The sequence below is a fragment of the Thyridium curvatum genome (assembly GCF_004353045.1).
Source record: "Thyridium curvatum strain D216 chromosome Unknown NODE_19_length_512963_cov_79.951035, whole genome shotgun sequence".
NCBI classification, from domain to species: domain Eukaryota; kingdom Fungi; phylum Ascomycota; class Sordariomycetes; order Thyridiales; family Thyridiaceae; genus Thyridium; species Thyridium curvatum.
In genome coordinates, this window is record NW_022156774.1 from 346,413 (window position 1) to 371,419 (window position 25,007).

Sequence of the window (25,007 nt, forward strand, 5' to 3'; positions counted from 1 at the left end):
GAAAAGACGCAATGAGGGAAGGCTATCTGCCGGACTGTTTTGGACATCCGCCTCGTTGCTCTGACAAAATCGGATAGGTTGTGTTTGCGTGGAATTGTATAAAAAAGTCCACTAGTATCTTACTGAGAAATTTTCAAATGCAATTCTACTCGAGAATGCCGGCAAAGTAAACCTCATTTTCTGCTGCCACTGGTACTGGCACGAATTGGACAGACATCGTATCTGATACTGTACACAAGCTGTCTGTCTAGGAGCAAGTCCTGGAGATGATGAGCCTGGCGTCACCTAGATTCCCAGTCAGCCGTAGTTCTGATCAGCCAATATCGCCTTTTGCAGGTTCGAGCATTTTTAGGGAACATGGTCAGAATGCCATCAGATTCCTAGTTGCTTGCATACACCTATCCGTACACGTCCCGCCAAGACATCACTCCTGGAGAAGGCCACGGAGGTCACATCAGGGAACGACACCCTGAAGGATGCAGCAGGTGCCGAACTTTAGCCGGAGAGGAATCGTTACCCCTGTTATGGTGCTTAGCAGAACCGTTTCTGGTCAGTCTGGATCGGCAGTGGTACTTTGGGCATCTCGAATAGGAGAGAACTGGGCGGGCGGGAGAGAAATGCCCCGAGCATCCAAGATCAGCCAAGACGCTTGGGCGCGTTCGGTCTGCCCTTGCCAGAGCTGAATCATGATGCTTCATGTTTGTCTCCTCAAGTCCTCAACACTTGTGACCCCGCATTCTGGCCGACAGGCTCGCATCATCTCGAAGCGATCCAGACTGTGTTTCCAAGCTGGGCAGTTGGGCAGCATTGGCCTTTGAGATGTGGTAGTGGGCGAATTGGCACGCGAGTATGTCTGTTCGGGTGGGATTCCAGTCAGACTTGTCGATCACATCCCCTCTGTAAATAGACCTCTCCACTCGCGGTGGTGCGAACCCCACATCATCGTCGACAGCCAAGTACCGTGGTATTAGGTATCTTGGAGAAGAGGGATTGTACCTCGACCTGAATCCTAATAGACCGAGACGACAGAGAGGTGTGCAATCTAAACATTCGGCACTATAATCTAGACGAGCTCGAATATCGTTGATTCGGACGACAACATCCCAGCGTGGCATCATAGCTTTGTCATCTGAGCCCAGGAGGCAAAAGGAACCCCTCACGACCGTGACGTGGCTTCGGGCTACCTTTATACCGACATATCACACACTAGAGCGGAGGGAGTATTCGAAAAAGGAACGGCTCGCCATCTGAGAAAGGGAAACCGATATTAAGGGCTCCTTTCACATCGGTGCATTCTTGCAGGAGACAATCAAGCCTCTGCAGACCAGAAACGACGACACCATGGCTGCCCCCAGATTAGCCATCGCTAGGCTCCGGTTCGAGCACCACCAGACCGGGCTCGGGGTGCCCGTGCCCGCCCCGCGACTCTCTTGGAACGTGGTGGCCAAGGGTGATGAGATCCCCGCCAACTGGAAGCAGGAGTCGTATGAGATCCAGATCAAGCGTGCCGGTGCCGCCGAGCCAAAGACCTTCACCGCGGCGACAGACTCGACTGTCCTGGTGCCCTGGCCGGATGCGCCGCTCCGCTCAGCGGAGGCGGCGCAAGTGCGGGTGCGCTCGCTGGGCAAGGCCGACGCCGGCGAGTCGAACAGCGAGTGGTCGGACTGGGCGGCCGTCGAGGCGGCGCTGCTCGACAAGAGCGACTGGGTCGCCAAGGCGATCACGGCGCCGGAGCGCACGGACGCGCCGCACCCGGACGAGAACGGCACGCGGCCGTGGCGGTTCCGCAAGACCTTTGAGGTGGCGCCGGGGAGGAAGAAGAAGGGGGCCCGCTCGCGCCTCTACATCACGGCCCTGGGCGTGTACGAGGCCTACCTCAACGGGGAGCGCGTCGGCGACGAGTGCCTCGCCCCCGGGTGGACCGCCTTCCAGCACCGCATCCAGTTCCAGGTGTTCGACGTCGGGCCCTTGCTCGTCGACGGCGCCAACACCCTGGCCATCGAGGTCGCGGAGGGGTTCTACGTCGGGCGGCTGCTCTGGGGGGACGGCGTCTCGGGCATCTACGGCAAGAGGCTCGGCGCCATGGCGCAGCTGTCCATTTTGGACGACGAGGCGGACGCCGAGCCGTCCGTCGTGGTGCAGACCGACGAGAGCTGGTCCTGTGCCATCTCTCCCATCGTGGCTAGTGGTATCTACGATGGCGAGACGTATGATATGGACCAGGAATACGACTTTACGAGTTCTGCGGCGTCGTCTTCGGGCGCTTGGAAGCCAGTGGAAGTTCTCGAGACGCCCAAGATCGAGTTCGTAGCCGCGTCGTGCCCGCCGGTGCGAGTCACCGAGACGGTGAAGCCGGTTTCCATTACCAAGGATCCGGACGGCAAGACACTGGTAGACTTTGGCCAGAACCTAGTAGGCCGACTGCGCATCCCTTCGCTCTCTCGGCCCGACGGACACCGGGTCGTGCTCCGCTTCGCCGAAGTCCTGGAGAACGAGCGGCTCGGCACCCGGCCGCTGCGTTGCGCCAAAGCCACTGACCGGATCATTTTCGGCGGCGGCAAGGAGTTGAAAGACTGGTACGGCCATTTCACCTACCACGGATTCAGATACATGGAGGTCACCGGCTGGGGCGCGGATGACGCCGACCAGCCCCTGACCACGGACTCGGTCGTGGCGGAGGTGATGCACACCGACATGCTCCGCACGGGGCACTTCTCGTGCTCCGACGCCAAGGTCAACCAGCTGCACCAGAACGTCGTGTGGTCGATGCGCGGCAACTTTGTCGGGATCCCCACCGACTGCCCGCAGAGGGACGAGCGGCTGGGCTGGACGGGCGACATCCAGGTCTTTGCGCCGACGGCCAGCTTCCTCTACGACTGCGGCGGCATGCTGGCCAACTGGATGCGCGACGTGGTCCTCGAGACGGCGGAGCAGGGCGGCGTGGTGCCCCTCGTGGTGCCCAACGCCCTCAAGGCCAGCAAGCACCCGGTCAAGCCGCAGGCCGTGTGGGACGACGTCGTCGTCCTCGCGCCCTGGACGCTGTACCGCCACTTCGGCGACGCAGAGGTCCTGCGGTCGGCCTGGGCCGCCATGAAGCTGTACCTGCGGGCCATCCCGCGCGGCGCCGACGCCCTCTGGACGCCGGACCTCTGGCAGCTCGGCGACTGGCTGGACCCCAACGCGCCGCCGGCGGAGCCGGGCAACGCGCGCACCGACGGCGCGCTCGTCGCGGACGAGTACCTCGTGCACGTGACGGGCGTCATGGCCGAGATCGCGGGCGTGCTGGGGCTGGCCGCGGAGCGGGAGGGCTTCCGCGCCGAGCACGAGGCGCTGAGGCGCGCGTTCCACGACAAGTACGTCGCCTCCTCGGGCCTGGTCGTGGGCGACTCGCAGACGTCGCTGGCGCTGGCGCTCGTGTTCGGCCTGCTGCGCGAGACGGGCGGGCAGCGGCGCCGGGCGGCCGAGCGGCTGGTGCGGCTGGTGCGGCTCGCCAGGTTCCGCGTGTCGACGGGCTTCGCGGGCACGCCGGCCGTGCTGCACGCGCTGTCGGGGGCCGGGTTCGACCAGGTGGCGTACCGGATGCTGCTCGAGGAAGGGTGCCCGAGCTGGCTGTACCCGGTCGGCCGCGGGGCGACGACGATCTGGGAGCGGTGGGACAGCATGCTGCCCGACGGGCGGATCAACCCGGGCGAGATGACGAGCTTCAACCACTACGCGCTCGGCAGCGTGGCCGAGTGGCTGCACCGGAACGTGGGCGGGCTGGCGCCGCTGGAGCCCGGGTGGAAGAGGTTCCGCGTGCGGCCGGTGCCGGGGGGCACGCTGACGGGTGCGAGGGCCAGCTTCGTCAGCCCCCAGGGCGAGATCAGGACGGAGTGGGAGCTGGCCGGGGACGGCGTGGTCAAGGTCGGGCTGACTGTGCCGCCCAACGCGACGGCCGTGGTCGAGAAGCCGGATGGAGCGGTGGAGGTCGGCTCCGGGGTGCACTCGTTTGAGTGGAAGGTTACGCACGAGCAGGCTTGGCCGCCAAAGGCCATTTCACAGGACATCTAGGACCGGGGTGGTTTGCATACATACATTACATAGTCTGAACAGTTTGAGCCCATAGGCTCAGGAACAACGCATAACTAACTAATAGTAGTGAATCAAAATCCATCACCGACATCCAACTGTGCTGCACTCTCCAGTCGAGATCTTGTCGAACCGAGACGCTTGGGATGTAACCACTCCCAGAGACTTAGCTCAGGGTTGTATTTCAGACAGCCACTAACGGGAATGTCAAAGCGGGAGATGCTCAGGAACGCCTGGAACGATGCTCCAGCTACCGGTCGGTTTGACACGAGGGACGGCACTTCAATGTTGCTCGACCAGAAATGACCCGGCCCATCGAACGGTGGCGTCGCATTCTGGGCGACGATTGTAGCGGTGTGGGTGAGATACAGTGGCCCGTGCAGCAAAGAGGATCGCTGGAGATGCCTAATGACGTAGTGGTCGACAGGGGCAGATGCAGTAGTTCCAACAGCAACAGGTGCCAAAGATCAAACAACTCGCTTTAGAGAACACTGACATGTCAGCCTTGGAACATCAAATCGGCTTCGTCCCAGAATGCCGCTTGTTCGGGAGCGGATGCTGACCAAGCGCTCGCTCTTTTCGATCCAATAGGGGTAAGCAGGACTCCCGGCGCAACACGGGACATTGGTGATCTACTTGGACCTCCTCATCGTGTACCTAGTCGTCTGTCCGTGTCGGTCCTTGGGCCAATTCCATTTCGTTTGAGCCGCAAGATCGACTTGACCAGGGGCGACGGGAGGCACCGAAAGGATGGAAGTGTTAGTTCACCAAGCCAGAGACGACGGCGCGGGCGGGCCTGTTGCTAGCGTTCGTGGACCTGGTTCTAGTGGGGGGTTTTAGCTTGCAAGACCTTGTCGCCCGCCTGTATCACATCGTCATCATCGTGTCGGTTTGCTGTGTGAATCCGTGCCTGTCTGTGCTAATGGCCTAAAATGCTAACAACAAGCTGACAGCTTAGCTCGGAGAGCGGGCCACAAGCCATCTTCGATCTCGTCCTGCCAGCCCTGGTGTTCTGCCAATCGCGATGCCGGCCCTGGCCCATAGCTTGCTCGAATATGGCGCATTGGTCGCTTCTTGTCTTGGTAACATGGCTGACAATGGAGCAACCCTACCGCTGCTTCAGGACCATTAGCTCCTGGACTGGTCGACATCCAATATCATGAAAATTTTAAATGATGCTGGGCGGAGAAGAAAAGGGGGAGAAGCATTGAGAGGAGCACCAGACGCAGATACAGACAGACACACAGGCAGGCGGGCACAGGCGGGCAGGTGCAAACGGATGCCCATCTTCATCTGATGGTGCACCTTCTGCGACAAGCAGCACACCTACCGCAGCTGAATAAGTAAAATAGATAGATGCCTTCTTGATCCGGCGAGGTCACCTCTTCTCTACCTATCTACAGTAGATATAACATACATGCAATCAGTCTCTCGACACCCTCCCTCACCCTGCTCACTCGCGACCATCTGATCCCAACCCTCCCCGGTGCATCGTCCCCGTGTCCTTATCATTCGACCGACCACTCTCCAAGCCTCTTGTGTCCAATCAACTCCAGAAGGGGCTTGCGGTTGATGCTGCGCGGCTGACAGGTCGACTCCCCGTCGCATTGCCATTCTCTTCTCGTTCCACCCACACCGACACACCATGGCCGCCAGTATCATTAAAAGCCTCCTCCTCCTTCGTTGACCGACCTAGATCGATCGCACCACCAACACCGGCCGATCCGCGACTCGCGCAAGCTACCTACCTTGCCTCGTGGATCCACCGGCCTCGCGGTTGCTTTCGTCATAAATCCAGAGCTTCGAATTTTCTACCCTTCACAAGCACTGCAACCTTCTTCAGGCGCTTTGCATTTCAGTGCACTGGAATCTTGGAGGAGAGAGAGAGCGTGCTTGTGTCGTGGTCTTGAAGCCCAGTCCAGATCCAGCAGGGCCAGGAGCTGTTCCCCACACAGCTGTCGATCTCCAAACACGTGAAAGTACGGTGCTTGGGAGGGGCAGGGCTAGGCGCATCGTCACCTATTTCTACGACCGTGGGGCAGCTCGTGAGCTCCCCCTCCGACCTCTTCCAACATGGTCCCGAGAACCATGTTTTCCAACGAGGTCTACCTGCTGCCCCTCAAGGACGACGGCTCCCCCGATGTCCAGGGCGAGTACATCTATCTTGCTCCTAAGACCCAAGATGCTGTAACAATTCGCTTTGCCATCGAGGGCACCTCGAGCATATGTCGTCATGGCAGTCTCTGGGTCAACATCCCCGAACAAGGCGTCGAGTTCCGGAGAGACAAGTTTCGCGAGTTCAAGTATGTCCATATGTCCTTTGAGCGAACTTGCTTGCCCTTTCTGTGCCTATCAATCAGTGCTCTAACCCGTCTACCCAGGCTTGTTCCCGACTTCAATCGCACAATTGAAATCTCAGTGCCCATCTATCACGCCGGCGCATTCGCCTACTACACGACCTACTCCCCCCTGCCCGACCTGTCAGAAGATCTCACCTCCGCAAAATCTTGCGAAAAGAAGCAGACGCCCCTCTACTACATCGATGTCGCTCCACGCCTCTCCTTGGACAACCGCCCGTTGCCCCTGCCCGCGCTCTCCATCTTCTCGGTCATAAGCAAGTTCATGGGTAAGTACCCGATAGACTGGGAGAAGCATCTGCGCGGCATCAGCAACCGCGGCTACAACATGATCCATTTCACACCCCTACAAGTGCGAGGAGAGTCCAACTCGCCCTACAGCCTGTACGACCAGCTCGGCTGGGATCCTGCCTGCTTCCCCGAGGGCGAGCCAGACGTGCAAAAGATGGTGGAGAGCTTGGAAAAGAACCACTCACTCCTCTGCATGACCGATATCGTGCTCAACCACACAGCCAACAACACGGACTGGCTGCAGGATCACCCCGAGGCGGGCTACAATCTCAAGACTGCCCCTCACCTCGAAGCCGCCTATCTCCTCGATACCAAGCTGCTCGATCTAAGCCAGAAGCTGGCCCAGATGGGCCTGCCGACCGAGATCAAGTCCCTCGATGATCTCATAAAGATCATGAACGCGATCAAGTCGGAGGTCATCAGTGGGATCCGCCTATGGGAGTACTACGCCCTCGATGTCGAGTCTGACGCAGATGCTGCTGTGGAATCCTGGGTGGTTGGCAAGGTCTCGCTCCCCGAGGGCACTGTTGACCTTGATGATTTCGAGCGTGTAAAGACCTCCAGCCTGAAGGATCAAGCCGCCTTTCTTATCAAGAATGGACTGCTCGGAAACGACAGGTTAGGGGAGCGCTTCCGGCGGAAAGTCGACCCCAAGGTTGCCGCCTCTCTGCTCTCGGCCATCTACGGCAAGTACGAGGGGCCATCAAGCGACGGTCCAGATAGGCCTGCCGTCCGTAGTAAGATGGTTGAGATCCTGGACGCCATGAACGTCCCTTTCTACGAAGAGTACGACAACGAAGTTGCCGAGATCCTCCAGCAGCTTTTCAACCGCATCAAATATGTGCGTCTTGACGACCACGGACCGAAACTAGGCCCAGTGACCGACAAGGACCCCCTCATCGAGACGTATTTCACAAGACTGCCCAGGAATGAAAGGACGTCCAAGTTCAGCAAGGAGGAGTTGGTCCTGGTCAATAATGGATGGGTGTGGGGAGGTAATGCTCTGGTCGACAACGCCGGACCCCAGTCGCGCGTCTACCTTCGAAGAGAGGTCATTGTCTGGGGCGACTGCGTCAAGCTCCGCTACGGCAGAGGTCCTTCAGACAGTCAATGGCTCTGGGACCACATGACCAAGTACGCGCGCACTCTGGCCAAGTACTTTGCCGGCTTCCGCATCGACAACTGCCACTCGACCCCGCTCCACGTCGCCGAGCACATCCTCGACGAGGCGCGCCGCGTCCGCCCGGAGCTCTACGTCTGCGCCGAACTCTTCAGCGGGTCGGAGACCACCGACTACATCTTTGTGAAACGGCTTGGGCTTAGTTCGCTGATCCGGGAAGCAATGCAAGCGTGGAGCACCGCCGAGATGAGCCGCCTCGTTCATCGCCACGGCGGACGCCCGATCGGCAGTTTCGAGGTGGACGAGATCGCCAAGGGAGAGGTCAGGTCGCCCATGTCACCAACGAGGGAGCACAGCAATGGTGACCTCTTCAAGCAAGACCAGGAGAGCAGCCGCGAGATCATCCGTCGCATCAAGCCTGTCCCCGTCCAAGCGCTCTTCATGGACTGCACCCACGACAACGAGGTCCCTGCCCAGAAGCGAGATGCCCGAGACACACTGCCCAATGCCGCGCTTGTCAACATGTGCTCGAGCGCCACTGGCAGCGTCATGGGGTACGATGAGATCTATCCTCGCCTCGTGGATCTCGTCAATGAGACTCGGCTCTACACTTCTGAGTCGTCCAACTCCAAATCGATCAAGGTTGGAGGCGGCAAGGGTGGCATTGGCACGGTCAAGAAGCTGCTGAACCAGATCCACACCATCATGGGCAAAGACGGTTTCGATGAGACGCACATCCACCACGAAAACGAATACATCACCGTCCATCGTGTCCACCCCGAGTCACGAAAGGGCTATTTCTTGATTGCCCACACCGCCTACCCCGGTTACGGAAATGGCAACGGCGCCTTCAACCCCGTCCACCTGACGGGAACCAAGGTCAACCACATCGGCTCCTGGATGCTCGAAGTTGACACGAGTGAAGAAGCGCTCAAAGACACCATGGACGACCGCCGGTCTCTCCGAGGTTTACCCAGCCGAGTGATCGACCTGCCGGGCGTCAGGATCGACACCAACGGCAACGACACGACCATCACTGTGCGCGAGAGGTTCCCGCCCGGAAGCATTGCTCTGTTCGAGACCTGGATCCCAGCCGCAGAGCACTCGGCTGGTCTCGACACCTTTGTGACCTCGGGTGCCAAAGCTGCGTTTGCCGATCTCGACCTCATCGACCTCAACTTCTTGCTGTACAAGTGCGAGTCGGAAGAGAGGGACTGGAGTGGAGGCAAGGATGGCACCTACGAAATCCCCGGGTACGGCAAGATAGTGTACGCCGGTCTCCAGGGCTGGTGGAGCATCCTGAAGGACATCATCCGCGACAACAACCTTGCCCACCCCTTGTGTCAAAATCTGCGCGATGGGCAGTGGTGCCTTGACTACACAGTTGGACGACTCGAACGCGCTTCCAAGACGGAGCAGTACGCTCGCCTCGGTAAGCCCGTGCAGTGGCTCAAGGAGCGCTTCGACGCGATCCGCCCCATTCCGAGCTTCCTCCTGCCTCGCTACTTCGGCCTGGTGTTGCGTACCGCCTACATGGCTGCGTGGGATCGTGGAGTTGACCTCATGAGCAAGGGTGTTCGTGAAGGTCAGTGGTTCATGCAGAGCCTGGCTATGATTAGTGTACAGCAGACAGGTCTTGTCAAGTCTGCTTCCCTGTACCCCAATCGGTTGGTACCTTCGCTTGCCGCCGGATTGCCTCACTTCTCTGTCGAGTGGGCGCGCTGCTGGGGCCGTGATGTCTTCATTTCCTTGCGAGGCCTGTTCTTGGGCACGGGGCGTTTCGACGAGGCCAAAGAGCACATCGTGGCATTCGCCAGCGTCATGAAGCACGGCATGATCCCCAACTTGCTGAGCTCTGGCGACGCCCCTCGGTACAACGCCCGGGATGCAGTCTGGTTCTTCCTCCAGTGTGTGCAGGATTACACTCGGCTGGCGCCGAACGGCATGGACTTGCTCAAAGAGAAGGTCAAGCGCCGCTTCCTTCCATATGACGATACCTGGTTCGATTCGAAGGACTCCCGGGCTTACTCAAAAGAGAGCACCGTCCAAGACATCATCCTGGAAGCTCTACAGAGACATGCCACAGGCCTGGACTTCCGCGAGGCCAACGCTGGCCCTGGCCTCGACATGCAGATGAAGGACGAAGGCTTCAACATCAAGGTCGAGGTCGACTGGGATACCGGCCTCATCTTTGGTGGCAGCCAGACCAACTGCGGTACGTGGATGGACAAGATGGGCGAGAGCGAGCGTGCAGGCTCCAAGGGCGTGCCCGGTACCCCTCGTGATGGCGCCGCCGTCGAGATTTCCGGTCTCCTCTACAGCACTCTCGCATGGGTCTCCAAGCTCAACGCAGAGGGCAAATTCCCCTACGCTGGTGTCAAAAAGGCCGACGGTACCGACATCACTTTCAAGGAATGGGCGGACAAGATCAAGCAAAACTTTGAGCGCTGCTATTTTGTGCCTGTCGACCCCGCCGAGGACGCCAAGTACGACGTCAACATCAAGGTCATCAACCGCCGCGGCATCTACAAAGACCTGTACCGGTCCGGCAAGGAGTACGAGGACTATCAGCTGCGCTGCAACTTCCCCATCGCCATGACGGTGGCGCCCGAGCTCTTCGACCCGGACCACGCCATGCGGGCGCTGTGCCTCGCCGACGCGGTGCTGCGCGGGCCCACGGGCATGGCGACGCTCGACCCGGCGGACCTCAACTACCGGCCGTACTACGTCAACTCGGAGGACAGCGACGACTTTGCCACATCCAAGGGCCGCAACTACCACCAGGGGCCCGAGTGGCTGTGGCCGACGGGCTTCTTCTGCCGCGCGCTGCTCAAGTTCGACCTCATGCGGCGCCGGCCTGACGACGCCGAGGGCCGGACCGAGGCGTTCCAGCAGGTCACGAGGCGCCTCAACGGGTGCAAGGACATGATGCGCGAGAGCGTGTGGGCGGGCCTGGCGGAGCTGACGCAGCGGAATGGGGAGCACTGCCCTGACTCGGTAAGTTTTTCTCTGTTCGTTTTCTATCTAGGTGAAGGGGGACAAGGGGGAGGGAGGTGAAGGAAAGTGATTGTGCTGACGTACTGTGTGTGAATTGTAGTCACCTACGCAGGCCTGGTCGGCGGGCTGTCTTATTGACCTGTACATGGACGCGGCGGAGGAGCAGGCGTGGCAGCAGGGGGTGAGGGACACGACGCTGGCGATCAGGACGTGAAAAGCGGTGTGTGAGACGAGGAGAGATGAGATGTCAAGGGGCGATGTAAAAGAAGAGGGAATGTGGTGTGTGTTGACGATGAAAAGACCAGCAGAGATCAGGCTTCAAGGCTAGCTAGGTTGGGGGGTGTGAGTCCTTTTGGGATACGGTGAGAACTCTTGGAATAAAGCGCACCGGATCAGGGGAAGAGGGGGGTGGGGGGGATACATGATGGTCCTCGATTGGGGGGGGGGTTTCCCTAACGCATACGAATAGAATTACAGGGTAATGACAGAGGTATAATTACAGGGCATTGATAGAATTTGGCTTGCTTGCTGCTCTGCGGTTTATGGTTGACTGTATGGTCTGTATTGTTTTTGTATGAATAAGGTAGCTCGGCTTGATTCCTCTTTAGTCTGTCTGGGGCACGATGTGTGTATGTGCTCGGCGCAATCAAGGCTTACAGGCACAGCTATGCCAGTCTGAACTTTGATATGACGGAGGTAGTTAGCATCCCCTGGCCTTGGGTGTATGGGGTCTGACGGGAAACGGTGGTGCACTGGGAATGGGAAATCGACCGCCGGCGTCCAGAATACAACTGCATTTATATTATACCATGGCGATAATGACTTCAGACCATACAATACATAACGAGGATTTCATGGCTTTGACATGCACCATGCAATATGCTCTCGGACTTGACCTAATTCATCTATCAAGTTTGCTGTTAATCACATGCCGATATGGCGCAGCTTCTCGACACAAAAAAGAAGAAGCAATAATATATAATCATGTGTTCCATCAAGCTTTAGGGCCACAAAGTCAACTGCGAACAAGAAGACGAGGCTGAGCCACTGAATCAGCTTTAACGGCTAGACTCAACATGTTCTCTTTCGAACAAGGTGATCATTTCCTTGCCATGATAGTTTTGCTCGGATTTTGCCCCCTGAAACTGGCGAGATGTCTTTTACGGCCTCCTCGTCCTGTGCTGATGCATTATTGGATCCCCTTCGATCAACAAAGTTGCAGCCGCCGATGAACTCTGGACAACTCCCAGTACTACACCGAACAGATCCCCGAGAGACGGCGGCCACAGAGTTGACCATCTTCAACAAGCTCCCCCCTTGGGAACTCCGAGGACATACGATGGACAATCGCAATGCGGTGGGAAGAGCCAGACGCGCACTGTTCTCTGGGTTTTTGAATGGCAGGGTGTACCGGGTGCTTTAACAAAGAGGTTAGATGTAGAAGATGCTATCGAAGGAAACGGACCGACTGTATATCAAAGTGCTATAGGCACACACCTAAGACCTTAGGTGACTGAAATCCAGACAAATCACATGCAGTCAAGAACAAGTACAAGTTCATACGGCCCAGCTTTTGTTATGCTATGTAGGAAAGATATGTATCTGTAGCTGTAAAAGCCAGCGGTGCATAGTCCTGATGAGAGCAAAACCCCCAATGGCTTCTTCGGATCCATAACCCACAATCACGGGTCCATTCCACCCCGATCCCGTTCGTTGACTGATAAAAAAAATGAAAAGGCGGCAGCGTAGAGGTAGGTTGGTAGATTACGTGCGGAAAATATATAGGGTAAAAAAAAAAATCCCAAGAAAAGCCGAAACCCACGAGTCCAGTGTCTGGGGCTGTGGCTCGTTCCGTGACGCCCTTGTGAAGCGGAAAGTGCAGAACATAAAACGCCAGCTTTGGTCCGGCCGTCGGGAGGGCCATGTACATCCTCCCCTGCTTCGTCATCCTCCTCTAATGGTCGTCGAGACACTTCCCTCAACAACCAACAACTCCTCCCCGCCTCGGTCACAAACAAGGCGTGAGACCAAAGGCCACCAGCGTTCCCTGCATAAACCGGTGCAGATATTCAACAGATTAAAAAAACAAGTATAACAGAAACCCTTTCCCAGAAATCGACAGAGACACCCACACACCCACACACCCACACACCCACACACACAAGAACCTCTTCCCCGGGGAGGAAGATAGAGTTCGCCACCACCAAAAGCAAAGACTTTGTTCACACTCGTTCGATAGACATGCCGCGGATCGTCAACTCGGGGAGTTCGTATCACGTCCTCTCCGAGACAACCCACTTCTTGCGGTCCTTCTTCTTCTCAGCGCTTTCGCCATAGACACCGGCACCGGATATCGACGCGGCGGAGAACATGCCGGCATGAGGCATGTGGACCGAAGGCTGCGACTGGCTGGACGGGAGGCCGCCGCGCTTGCCGAGGGCGTACTGCCGATCCTTCTTGCGCAGGTAGCGGCGGCGCCAGATGCAGGCGCCGATCCAGATGCCCGCGATACCGACAACCATGACGACGATGAAAATAACCCACTGCCAGTGGTGCGTGAGCCTGATCGGGCGCGTCTTAGCAGCGCACCAGAGGAGAGGACGGACGGACGGGTGCAAACAGAACTCACCAGTTACCACCGGGACCCGGGTGCTTGACCCCGACGTTGCTACCGCTGTTGGAGCCGCTCGTTGATGTCGAGGACGAGGATGTGGTGGTCTGCTGTTGCACGCCCTTGGCGTTGGCGGCACAGAAGCTCGTGAACCAGTTCCGGACGGAGGTCAGGTCGGCGCCGGCACAGGCGTCGTCGCAGACGCCGCTGACGCCGGCGGCGAAGGGGGAGACGCGCGGGTCGGCGCAGAAGCACGAGGCGTAGGTGCCCAGGTCGCCCCTGGGCTTGGCGGGAGGAACGCAGGCGCCGTTGGCATCGTAGAGGTGGCCGCACTTGACGCCACAGCTCGGGAGAGCGGCGAAGGGAACAATGGTGGTTTCTAAATTGAGCGAGGCAGAAGGTCAGTTATCTGTGTAGGCCATGTACTTTGAGCGGAGAAATGTCCAGGCGCGGCGGTCATCGAAATCGCTCGCTCCAAGGATCGTGCCCGACATCATTTGGCGCCTCGTCTATGCCACGACGTACCCATTATGAAGTTTGAAATCCAGAAAATCAAGCTCCGAGAGGTTTCGAAGGGAAATTCGATATCGTGTTCAATGGATCCTACAAGGAGAGGTCGCGGATGTCGCCGTTTGGTTGGCTAGCAATGATGTTGTCGATCACCTGAAGTCCAGTCCCACCCGAATAGCAGGACAACTGTATGATTTCTGGATCGCGCACGTCTGTCACTCGTTCGTTCGCAAAAGCGGCTTCGAAGAGGCGGATTGATTGAATCTGCGGTTGAACCTGCCCTTCGTCGTTACGGAGTCGAGGTCGAGGTCGAGGTCGAGGTCGAGGTCGAGGTCGAGGTCGAGAGGCAGGAGCAATCGCGTCAGCCGGAAGTCGCAACGGGAGGAGTAAGCGAGTGTGGAGAGGCCAGCGCTCGCTGCCTGTCTGTGGTTCTTGTCGTCGTCCAAATCCCTCCTGAAGGCGAGATAAATGAGCTTCCGATGAAGCTACGTGTCGGCGTGCTCAACCACCATGAACCGCGCAAGGGGTCTTGGTCGTCGAGGGGGGAGAAGGAGCGTAGTGTTTTTCCCTTGATTGTCGATGCAAATCCCTGGGTTGACAAAAGCAGGGAGGACGGGCCTAAGGGTTGAGGGGAGGGGAACGGGAAGAAAGAGAGAAGAATGAATGGATCGGATGGGATCCACTCGATGCTGCTGCGGTGCAGGCTGGGGAGATGAGCAACCACGCAACCCACGGCACCACACACCCGTGGACGCATGCATGCACGCCTGGACACGATAAAAACGGCGCAGCTCTGGCACGCGTGATGGGGGCCTTCGCAGAGTAATTCTGCGCCGGCTGCAGCAGACGGCCTGAAGGTGGACCCACCCCCCTAATTTGGACGGTGCCCAGAGCACTCGGGGGGTTTAGGCCATACTAGCACAGGGCTGGTGTCCCCAGAAATCAAGGAAAGGCACCCATGGATGACACTCTCATGGATCAATGCATTCGTACCAGACCAAACCCCCCAGAGACTATCCCCCGAAGGATTTCATTTCCAGGACAATGGGCTGCCCATTTTGAGCGAGCAGATGGATGTATGTCATCCGCACCCATGTCGCCCGTTGTCACCAGAGATCGTATCCCGCGAAATGACTGGGCAATCGCGTGCCGAACTGCCCTATACGAGGAGGGCCTCGCTATGGCTGCCTGCAGAATTGATGGACAATTGACAGAGCCATTTTCCGCTGCTGACTGAGACACTATTCCTCAGTATTTTGCTGGGCCCGGTTGATCTATTGGCTGAACTATGGCCGCCAAGGTCCCATTGCAATGAGACAACGAGCTTGGACTTCCTCTCAGTTCAACCTGCATGCCGCATGTACCGTGCGATGACCCATTAGGTAGAAAACGGCGTGCCAGACGGTCGCGGTGGGTGGCACTGTTCCTGTTCGCTTACTTCGTACTTGTACAATAGGAGGTGTCATCATGCTGGGTACCTACGCTCTGTGCACGACGCTCGTACACATGGACGCCAAGTCTCGCCCTTTGGTGGGTCAGTCCGAATCACGCCTGGAGGACAGGTCTGGGCGGACAGTGCCATCTTTGTTGGGCCTGTACGAATTCCGGGGAGCATCGATTTTCAAGTGATCGCCATGGGAAACTCGATCATTGACAGGCCAAATCCCCGCTTGACTTGTGCCGGTGCAATACAGCCTAGAAGCCCAGCCGTCGAGTGGACATGTGAGAGCTCATGATGTAGCCACCTAATGAATGTTCCATCTCTTCCTTCTGTCAATGCGAACATGGCCCGAGCCCTGGTGAACCTTGATCGGCTTGCATGGAATACTCTGTACTGCACTTGCATCTTCCGCAGACGCCATGAAGCTTTATGGGGGCCAGATCTGTTCTTGCTGTCGGTGGCACAAATCAAAATCGCGACACTTGAGATGTACATCGACTCGTGATAACTCAAAGACTGCGGGTGTTGACGCTTTTATGTTGCTGCCCCAAGATCTCGTCTTTTCTCCATGCCGTTGCGAGATGCGACTTCCACCCGCCAATAGGGCGTTCATCCTGCCCCTGGCGTGCACGACCCTGAATTTTATCCCCAGCAATTACCCGTCCGCTTTGGCTCGCAACTTTCAGGGGCCGACTATTGCTAGCTGCCGCTGATTGCCCCATTCTGCTACAGCCTCACCTGATTTTTATCATTTACGCCCGCGACCTGATAACACTCACCACGGGACCGGGGTTGTGCCACCTTCTTTGTCCTTGGTGCCCTCTGCGGCTCTTTGACACTACCATCTTGCCATCGCCAAAGACGTGCTAGTTAACACTGCTCGACTGCCTTGCTGGGCAATACGATTGAACGCCATGGCGCGCAGGCAACACCTCTCCCTCATGGTCCTCCTGGGCTTCATGGCATTCCTCACCCTGACCTACTTCACGGTCGGCGGCTCCTCGGCCGAGCGCTACCCGGTCAAGACGGACGTGCTCAGGAGCGCGGCGGAGGACAAGACGGACATCGCGAAGGAGGCTCAGAAGGGCGACTTTGGTCTGCCTTCGGACATCCTGAAAGGCGGCGCCATCGCGCCCAAGCTGGAGAACGCCACGATCAAGTATGCATCCCAATCTAGCCATCTATGACTCCCCAGACGCATCCCGTCTCGCTTTGCGTGCGCACGAGGCTGACTGACCCCCTTTCTACTCCCCCGTCGCAGAGCCGAGCTCGGCCGCTCCTCGTGGCGCCTCCTGCACACGATGATGGCCCGCTTCCCGGAGAAGCCGACGGCCGACGACAGCCTCGCCCTCAAGACCTACATCCAGCTCTTCGCGCGCCTCTACCCCTGCGGCGACTGCGCCGCCCACTTCCAGAAGCTGCTGGCCAAGTACCCGCCGCAGGTGTCGAGCCGCAACGCCGCCGCCGGCTGGGCCTGCTTCGTCCACAACGAGGTCAACGCGCGGCTCAAGAAGCCGCTCTTTGACTGCAACAACATCGGCGACTTTTACGACTGCGGCTGCGGCGACGACGACAAGAAGAAGAAGGACAAGGAAGGGTCCGGCAAGGGGGCCGGAGCAGGCGAGGGGGCGGCGCTCAAGACGCAGGAGAGGAAAGAGGATGGCGGCGGCGGCAGTAGTGTGAGTGTGGAGAAGGAAGGGTGAGTCTGCCTGTGGTTACGCCCGGGCGTAGATCTTCGCTGCGGAGTGTTGTGCTGACCCCTTGCCCACAGGCTGACTAGAGGAGGCTGAGAGTTGCCGTCCACCATGCATATTGGCGTTTTCTTGGGTTTTGAATGTCATTGAATTAGAAAAGATTCCAATTTGTGATTGTTTTGCTCAGTCAATTCTGCTGTGAGGGACTGGCGAGCGTAAAGTCTATCTGGGTAGATGATACAAAACATCATAGCAGGCCGCCCATTTCTCTGGATGGCGCGGCTCGTATATAAGAGAAACTTCCCGTCAAAGCACATCCTCACATAGACGTGCCTGGCAAGTCTGCCCTCCTCGAGCTCTTGATGATAGCTCCAGCTGTATTCCAGATATCACGTGGGGCCACTCGAACTTGACCTGACGGGAGTGGAGTCCCCTTCCGACTCCGTAGGTAATTCTGCCGGGCGGTGAATGAAGCCTGCCAACGCGTCGGAGCTGCCTGAGCTCATTGACCACAGGAGCTCCAACCTCAGCCCGCCGCCTCAGAACCGTTTCCAAGCAAACGACCCAACACCATCTCAACATTTCCATCTTCCCGCACGCACCGAAACGAACTTCTTGCGAACCAGACGCTGACATTACTCATCACTGTCACCGCACGAATAGCTCAGTATGGAGTTCGGCACTTCTGGCCATCTCAATGAAGGTGCGCAAGCTCCCGAAAGTCGATCGAAGCATTAGGCCACCTGGGGCAATGTTCAGAACAGGGTCGCTGACTATGCGCGCAGATGGCATCCACGTCGACATGGATAGGTTAAAGAAGGGAGAGGTCAAGTAAGAGATGCGCCAATGCCCCAGTAGCGAGGAGAATCAAATGCTGACGCTCGTCGAACAAAACAGCCTAGGTACTTCGATGTGAGCATCCTCCACGCCCTTCGCCTTCAGAACATGCGAGCATCGCTCCCAAAAAAAAAAAAAAACCTCTTGCTGACAACAACTCTCCTCTGCCTACAGTATGGCGGTCACATTCAAGGACGGTGTCATCCTGGGCGCCGACTCCCGGACGACGACAGGCGCTTACATCGCCAATCGAGTGACGGACAAGCTGACCAAGGTCCACGACACCATCTGGTGCTGCCGGTCTGGCTCTGCCGCCGACACCCAGGCCGTTGCCGACATCGTTCAGTACCAGCTCGGCATGTTTGCCATGACCAACGGCAAGCCCCCGACCACCCAGACCGCAGCCGCCATCTTCCAGGAGATCACCTACGCGAACAAGGACCGGTTGACGTAAGTGTTGGAAGGGCCTGCGTTGAGCTCGCCGGTTCTACTTTCTTTCTGAAAGTCAGGACAGTGCTCTGATGCTGATTCTTGGATATCTTTTAGTGCTGGTCTCATCGTTGCCGGCTGGGACGAGCGCCACGGCGGCCAGGTCTACTCGATCCCCCTGGGAGGATCCCTTCACAAGCAGTCGTACGCCATCGGCGGCTCTGGCTCAACATACATCTACGGCTACTGCGACGCCAACTGGAAGGAGGGCATGGAGGAGGCCGACGCCGTCAACTTTGTCAAGGGCGCGCTGAAGGAGGCCATCAAGTGGGACGGCAGCTCGGGCGGTGTCATCCGCATGGTCGTCCTGACCCGCAAGGGAGCGGACCGGCACCTCTACCTCCCGGACACCGACTACAAGGTTCGACACGAGTGAACGGAAGCGAGCAGCGGAGATGGGGGACTGAGGGCACGTGAGCAGGTCCGGCTGCTGCCCGAGTGAGCTTCGGCTTGTCAGGGGAGATGGTAAAAGCCCGGCCAGAACACAGGCCACGTATGTACATTATTTCTCTTTACTACCAGCCATCAGAGGTGCAAAGTCCAAGGCATCAAGACTCGGTAATAGACAGACATGTCGACTTCCCCAGTGGAGCCGAAACGAATGCTAAGTTTGCTGCGCAATTGGCCAATCTCTCTTGTACCTATGTGAACAAGTCGAAATGTCAGAGCCCACTTGGCTTCGTTAGCTGCAGGATCATGTGTTCCTGTTTGATACAGTTACCATGCACGCAAGTTGCGGCCAGTCAGAGCTCGAGTACCCGAATCGGGATCACCCACCTGGTAGAAGGCAAGCGAGAAGCAAGGTGACAGAACAATAAAACCCCCTGCGATCGATAACGCCGATGGCTTGGCAAAAGGAAGGTACTCCTAGGCGGTGAGTCCGCCTTGTTGTCAAGCTCGCCTGCAGAAACCCGAGCGGACCGGCTGCCGTTGGACGAATGGGAACGCGGCCGGCATTGGCGTGTGAAGGAGACAAAGGGGGGGGGGGGGGTAGATAACAAGCATGGAAGCAAAGGCCGTGTGGTTTCGAGAAGACAAACCCTTGTGCCGTTGATGCGTTCCGGGGCTGAACCCGACTAGTCGGGTTCACGTTCGGCTTTTGCTGCGTTCGAGTCGTTCGCCAGCTGAGGATTTCTCACCGCTGCTCGTGGAACCCAGCTGGCCAGGATGTGATGTGGTGTGAGGCAAGCAGGGACGACGGACGGGGGAGGCAGGGGAAGGGAGGGAGAGAGTGCCGGGCCGGGAAATGGGAAATGGGACCCGGTGTCTGGTCTGGGTGGACAAAGAGAAGGCTTGGGAGGGTACATCGTGATGTGTTTGCTTCCCTGGGCCATTTACATATTTGCTGTGTATGTACATGTATGCAGTTACCTATCATATACCTATGTAAGGTGTGTGCCCGTACAGCAGAGAAATCCGCATGTGTGTCCTTGTAGATGGGCTGTGAGTGGTTGTGGGCGCCCGTGAGCCCTCGTGCCGGTGTTCTGGGCGCAGATTGGCCGGGGGCGAGGGGATTGGCATCGAGGCGTCAGTGCCAAGTTCCCGGGGTGGGGATAACTCTGTGGTTGGCGTGTCTGTGTCCGGCGTGGGGTAAGCTTCCACGGCTTCTTCCAATATCAGCTCTTTGCGAGATAACTAGAGGTACCTACGGATCACGCATGCCTCGGCTTCGACGACTCTGGTTTCGTTTCTTTTTGCTTTTGCCCTTGAAAAATGAAACCAGTCGGTCTACGGTCATGGAATGGCATTGTTTAAGAATTATTAATATCATGGCGAGACAGCAAGGTCAACGTGTTCAGCCGGCGTCCTGCGACTTGCCGATGACGGCTGGGTGGTAGCACTGCTTCCCAAGCAAACATGGAACTGGTATGTCGGCAGGCTTCTGCTGCTCTTGTATGGCGTTGCACAGCATGCAGCTCATGGCAGCCGGAGCTGGGACAATCAACGGGAAGTGACAGGTGCATTTTCTAGATGCAGGCAGAAAAGGGAGCACGAAGCATCAACGGCACGACCGAATGCCCCCCCCTGATCTTCGTCGCCGCTTGCCCTGCCTACCGCATATGGCACATCATAACAAAGATCGCTGGTTGGCTGGATGCAAAAAAAAAAGAAGAGAAAAAAGCAGCGTGTCAGATTTTCCCAGCGGACGGCCCAGTCCGCTCATCGCGGCCCAGGATTTGATCTGCGCGCCAACCTTCTCGTCACGGTCAGGGTTGACTGGCCGAGAGGGGGCCGCCAGATACCTGATGGTCGAGAACCATGTAACTCCGTAACTGCTGGGATGTTTTAGAGGAAGGCCAGGCTTCTTAGAAACAGGGCCATTCCTAGGTGTCTCTGCTTGCCCCTACTAGTTAGTACTTGTACCTGAACATCGTCAGTCAAATGGTCAACAGGATCAGTTCACCGACCGACAGCCTCGACTTAACTACCTGTTATTCCTCTGACATATACTTCGAGCCCCAGGCCTCCGTTACTCATCATCCGGGAACACGCCGTCGGACACGCAAAGGTTTCCAGGACACCGCCACGAACCACCCCTATTCCAGCGGCGCGAGCACGTGGCAAAAAGGGGCCACGTCCTGCGTGCTTCTTGCGACATCATCGCTACCCATATCGTTTCCTCGATTAGACAACGGGGGCACTCGTGTATCGACGGCCTTATCATAGAGGTCCTACCTACCAGACACCACCGTGCTGCACTTCCTTCACCGATTGTTAGATTGTTCCCAGTCTGGCATCTGTAGCTGATAAATAACTCCCAGCCGATCCGCCCTTTTGTTTTCTCTATTTCTAGTCCCTCTCTTCTCTCCCCCCCTAGTCTGTTTCTGCTCTTGTTATTTCTTCTTTTCCCCTCTCCCCCTTGTTCTAGAAGGTTGCTTGTTTGCTCAGTGCATTACTCAGTTTGGACGCTGGAGTTTATGACATAAGTTTTGCATGCCCGCCACTGCATCTTGGTGTAGGTACTCCATCCTCATCCTCCTCCTCCTCCTCCTCCTCCACTCCCAACCAGGGAATCATAGATTTATATTTCGTGGGTCAAAAAAGTTCTCAGACCAGGGGCTCGTGCACACTGATCTGTGTTGACCTCACATGCAAATACACATCCATCACCGTGAGGGGGAGATTAGAAACACAAGAACAACAACTCACACCCAGTCAAAGCTTCGGCACCTACCTACCTAGGTATTGTCCACCATCTCAGCCATCCATCCGCCCACTGATCAAGCCTGGCCCAAGACGCAGCACTGCACTACGGTTAGCCTGCCCGCAGTGCGTCCCTGGCCTGGCGAGTGAAATCGGCGCTCAACCCACTACGCGCATCGACTAGGCTCCACCGCCGCCCACTTGGTTCCCCTCTGTCAACGCATCGAATAAATCGGGCCACCATCCCATCCCCCCTCAGCACCTCGAAATATCTCAAGTCCATTTCTCATCCTTGGGGATAGAAGGGAGGAATACATTTGGTGCTTTCTTTTCATCATTCGCCTTCTCTCTCCGTGCCACCGACATCGACTCTGGTCTCGCGCGCGCCACGAGTCAGCCTCTTGCAGAAGCTCGCTGCAACGGACGGCCTCCCCGGATCGGCACACACACGAGACATACGGCTGCATTCTTTCTTTTTTCCCCTTCTTCTTTTAATATCTTTGGCTTGTTGCAGAGTGCGAATCCCGTCCCGCCGTTTTTTCTTGCGTTTTGCGTTGCGACTCGGGCAATCGCGGAGAGGGGCACCAACCAAACTGTCTGATTCTTAATCGCTGCCCGCACCACCACAGACGCGCCACGAAAGCATCATCAACGGCACAACCCAAAGACCGGGAGGCTTTTGCTTTTCAAACCGTTCGACCTGGTAAGCGCTCTTGTTTTTTTCTTCTCTTTTTTTTCTTTTTTCTTTGTGAGTTGTCATCGCACGTCATCAGCCTGGTCTTGCCGCATCTCTCGCATTCCACGTCCCTGTATTGCCCTGCCCGTCTGCCAAAAAGTGACCCGTGAGTGACGTCGTTGGGCGCGAGGGGACACAACTCCCAAGTCTGGATCACCGCAAAGGAGAGGGGGGAAAAAGCAGCACAATTACTACACCCCTCGCCGCCGCCGCCCGATAAGAGGCCTCACAGTCTGCTTCGTGGGCAAGAGGCTTGTCTTTCCGTGTATGCTCAGCCCGGCCAAGTGTTTGGAGTACTGCATTGATTGATTCGCGGGGCTCGGTCAGGCAGCATCCTGCTCCCTTGGCCCTCTGCGGCCAATCCATAGCACAGCCAAGCCGGTCCAGCCCCGGGCGGGCGAGGGCCGAAAGCCTCTATCGCGGCCCCCAAATCGCCAAACCAAGGCCCAAAGGCGGTCCCAAGTTGGTCATCAACAACACGGCCACGTCTGTTGCTCCCTTAGTGCGCTTGACACGAGGCTGACTGTCCCCTGAATGGGACGCCGCGACGCTTGCTTTTGTATATCCATATTTCTTTTACAGTCTTGCTTGTTGTCAATTGCTTGTCCTCTCTTATCTCTCGCGCCCCTCACATCTTTTCATGCCTCGGGACCATCAGGCCCAATTTGAACTCTTGGTTGGGACTGGAGGCGGCAAAAAAAAGGACGCTAACCAACACTGCCAACCATAGTTGATCTGATACTAAGCGCACTTTCTCGACGACATTCCCCAACAAGCCTGTCCCGACTGAGAGAACGATGCTATGGCCACTCTAATCGGAGACTTCATCGGAGACCATTCACGCTTTCACCATACCATGCACCCCGCGTCGGGCATCTCCTACCAACAGCAGCATTCGCACGAGCCGGCCTATCAGCCCCCGAGTCGGCCCAGAGACGCGCCTTCCCGCCACCACTCCTCAACCTCCTCCTCTTCATCCAACCACAACCACCCAGAGTATCGCCCCTCGGCGGCGCTGTCAGCGCAAGCGCATTCCCACACCGGCAGGAGCGCCTCGCAAGAGCAGCCGTTTGGGTCTGCTGACCACGCGCCGGCTCCTCCTCCTGGTGTCGTCGGTCAACAGCCCGGCGCTGAGTCTGCGCTCTTCCCGACCCCTCCGGACTCTGCATCGCCGCATAGCCCAGCTCCCGCACACTCTCGGTCCCAGCATGCACCGAGCTCTGCTTACATGGCCTCCACCGATCCTGCGCTGAACTCCTCAGCCGCTTCCTCCACGTCGACCGTCACCGTCGTCCCTGCCAGCAGATCCACCCCTCAGGCCGCCATACCCTCCCCGGCCAGCGACCCGACATGGTCACCGAGCGTGCACAACAGCCAGCACGGCGCTGTTGTTGATACTGCTGCCGGCTCATCACAAGCACAGAGGACGATCCGGGTAAACGACCTCGCCCACATACAGACCCTCGCCGGTCTGGACCTAGTGCCCAGCGCCGAGGGCGGTCTCAGCGACTCGGCAGCCCAAGACATCAAGTTCGACATTAGCGGGATGCCCATAGGAGACGTCATCGAGATGGTTGCTGCTCTGTTGACCAAAATCACCACCACGAACGATCTCCAGCACGACGCCCTGAACCGCAACGTGAACCACCAGAGGCAAGCACAGGCGCAAAGCGAGGGCTCCGAGTCGCACTCGAGCCCCTTCTCGACTTCTGTGCTGGCCTTTCACGGGAAGAACGTCCCCGCCATCACCATCCTGAGCTACCTGTCCCGAATCCACAAGTATTGCCCGACAACGTACGAGGTGTTCTTGAGCCTGCTGGTCTACTTTGACCGCATGACGGAGCGCGTCAACGACATGGTGATGAAGGACGAGCAGGAGCGGAGGAAGTCGCTGGCGGAGAGGCGACCAACTGCCACGAGCTCGGCGGACGTCGATACCCCCATGGAGAATGCTGGCCACCACGAGAGCGACGAGTCGGACGAGGATCTGGCAGACGACAGCAGCGACGACGACGACGATGACGCTGGGAGCGGGAAAGGGAAAAGCATCGAGACCCACCCGGCGAGGACGGCCAGCGCCCACGACAGCATGCCGTTGCCGTCGGCGACGTATTTCGTGGTGGACAGCTTCAACATCCATCGGCTGATCATAGCCGGTGTCACTTGCGCGAGCAAATTCTTCTCGGATGTCTTTTACACCAATTCGAGATATGCCAAGGTATGTCGTTAGCATGCTGACTCTCCTACCTTTGTGTACCCTCCGTTCTCTTTTTCTTCCTGGGCAGGATGGCTGACTTTGGGGCACAAACAGGTTGGTGGACTTCCCCTGGCCGAGCTCAACCACTTGGAGCTCCAGTTCCTGCTGCTCAACGACTTCCGACTCGCCGTGCCCGTCGAGGACCTCGAGGCCTACGCAACGATGCTCGTCGAGTTTTATGCGCGAGAGGTGATTGCTCATCGGCCCCGGGCGGCGGCGGCGGCGGCAGGGACCTCCGAACATTGATGAGCAACACATACATGGACATGTTTTCATTTTCTTGGATGATGGGAAAGTCGGTGGGGGGAAGTCTGGCAACAGACTTGTTGTCGTAATGGGAAAGAAATAATACAGATGAGATACCCGTGGTCGTGAAAGACCACATTACATTATAGATCGCCCGGCTCGGACGCTCGGGGGTGAGGGGGTTGCCGGGCCTTGCCCCGGATCTGGAA

At 57.6% G+C, this 25,007-nt stretch overlaps 5 protein-coding genes across 5 annotated transcripts; 4 read left to right on the plus strand and 1 right to left on the minus strand.

Annotated features, from left to right (window-relative positions):
* Window positions 1–1,341: 1,341 nt before the first annotated feature.
* E0L32_004175 (uncharacterized protein) lies at window positions 1,342–4,050 on the plus strand (the record flags this gene model as incomplete). The annotated part of the gene is made up of 1 exon (XM_031138556.1): window positions 1,342–4,050. The coding sequence occupies one exon, from the start codon at window positions 1,342–1,344 to the stop codon at window positions 4,048–4,050; it is 2,709 nt and encodes a 902-aa protein (XP_030997891.1).
* A 2,091-nt stretch (window positions 4,051–6,141) lies between these two features.
* E0L32_004176 (uncharacterized protein) lies at window positions 6,142–11,047 on the plus strand (the record flags this gene model as incomplete). The annotated part of the gene is made up of 3 exons (XM_031138557.1): window positions 6,142–6,371; window positions 6,450–10,833; window positions 10,934–11,047. 3 exons carry the CDS (start codon window positions 6,142–6,144, stop codon window positions 11,045–11,047), a joined length of 4,728 nt encoding a protein of 1,575 aa, XP_030997892.1.
* Window positions 11,048–13,106: 2,059 nt separating this feature from the next.
* Window positions 13,107–13,973, minus strand: E0L32_004177 (uncharacterized protein; the record flags this gene model as incomplete). The annotated part of the gene is made up of 3 exons (XM_031138559.1): window positions 13,107–13,395; window positions 13,463–13,823; window positions 13,970–13,973. The coding sequence occupies 3 exons, from the start codon at window positions 13,971–13,973 to the stop codon at window positions 13,107–13,109; spliced, it is 654 nt and encodes a 217-aa protein (XP_030997893.1).
* Window positions 13,974–16,309: 2,336 nt separating this feature from the next.
* E0L32_004178 (uncharacterized protein) lies at window positions 16,310–18,791 on the plus strand (the record flags this gene model as incomplete). Its single annotated transcript, XM_031138560.1, has 5 exons — window positions 16,310–16,554; window positions 16,657–17,094; window positions 17,753–17,920; window positions 18,101–18,376; window positions 18,473–18,791. 5 exons carry the CDS (start codon window positions 16,310–16,312, stop codon window positions 18,789–18,791), a joined length of 1,446 nt encoding a protein of 481 aa, XP_030997894.1.
* A 4,360-nt stretch (window positions 18,792–23,151) lies between these two features.
* On the plus strand, window positions 23,152–24,798 carry E0L32_004179 (uncharacterized protein; the record flags this gene model as incomplete). Its single annotated transcript, XM_031138561.1, has 2 exons — window positions 23,152–24,513; window positions 24,607–24,798. 2 exons carry the CDS (start codon window positions 23,152–23,154, stop codon window positions 24,796–24,798), a joined length of 1,554 nt encoding a protein of 517 aa, XP_030997895.1.
* Window positions 24,799–25,007: the final 209 nt, after the last annotated feature.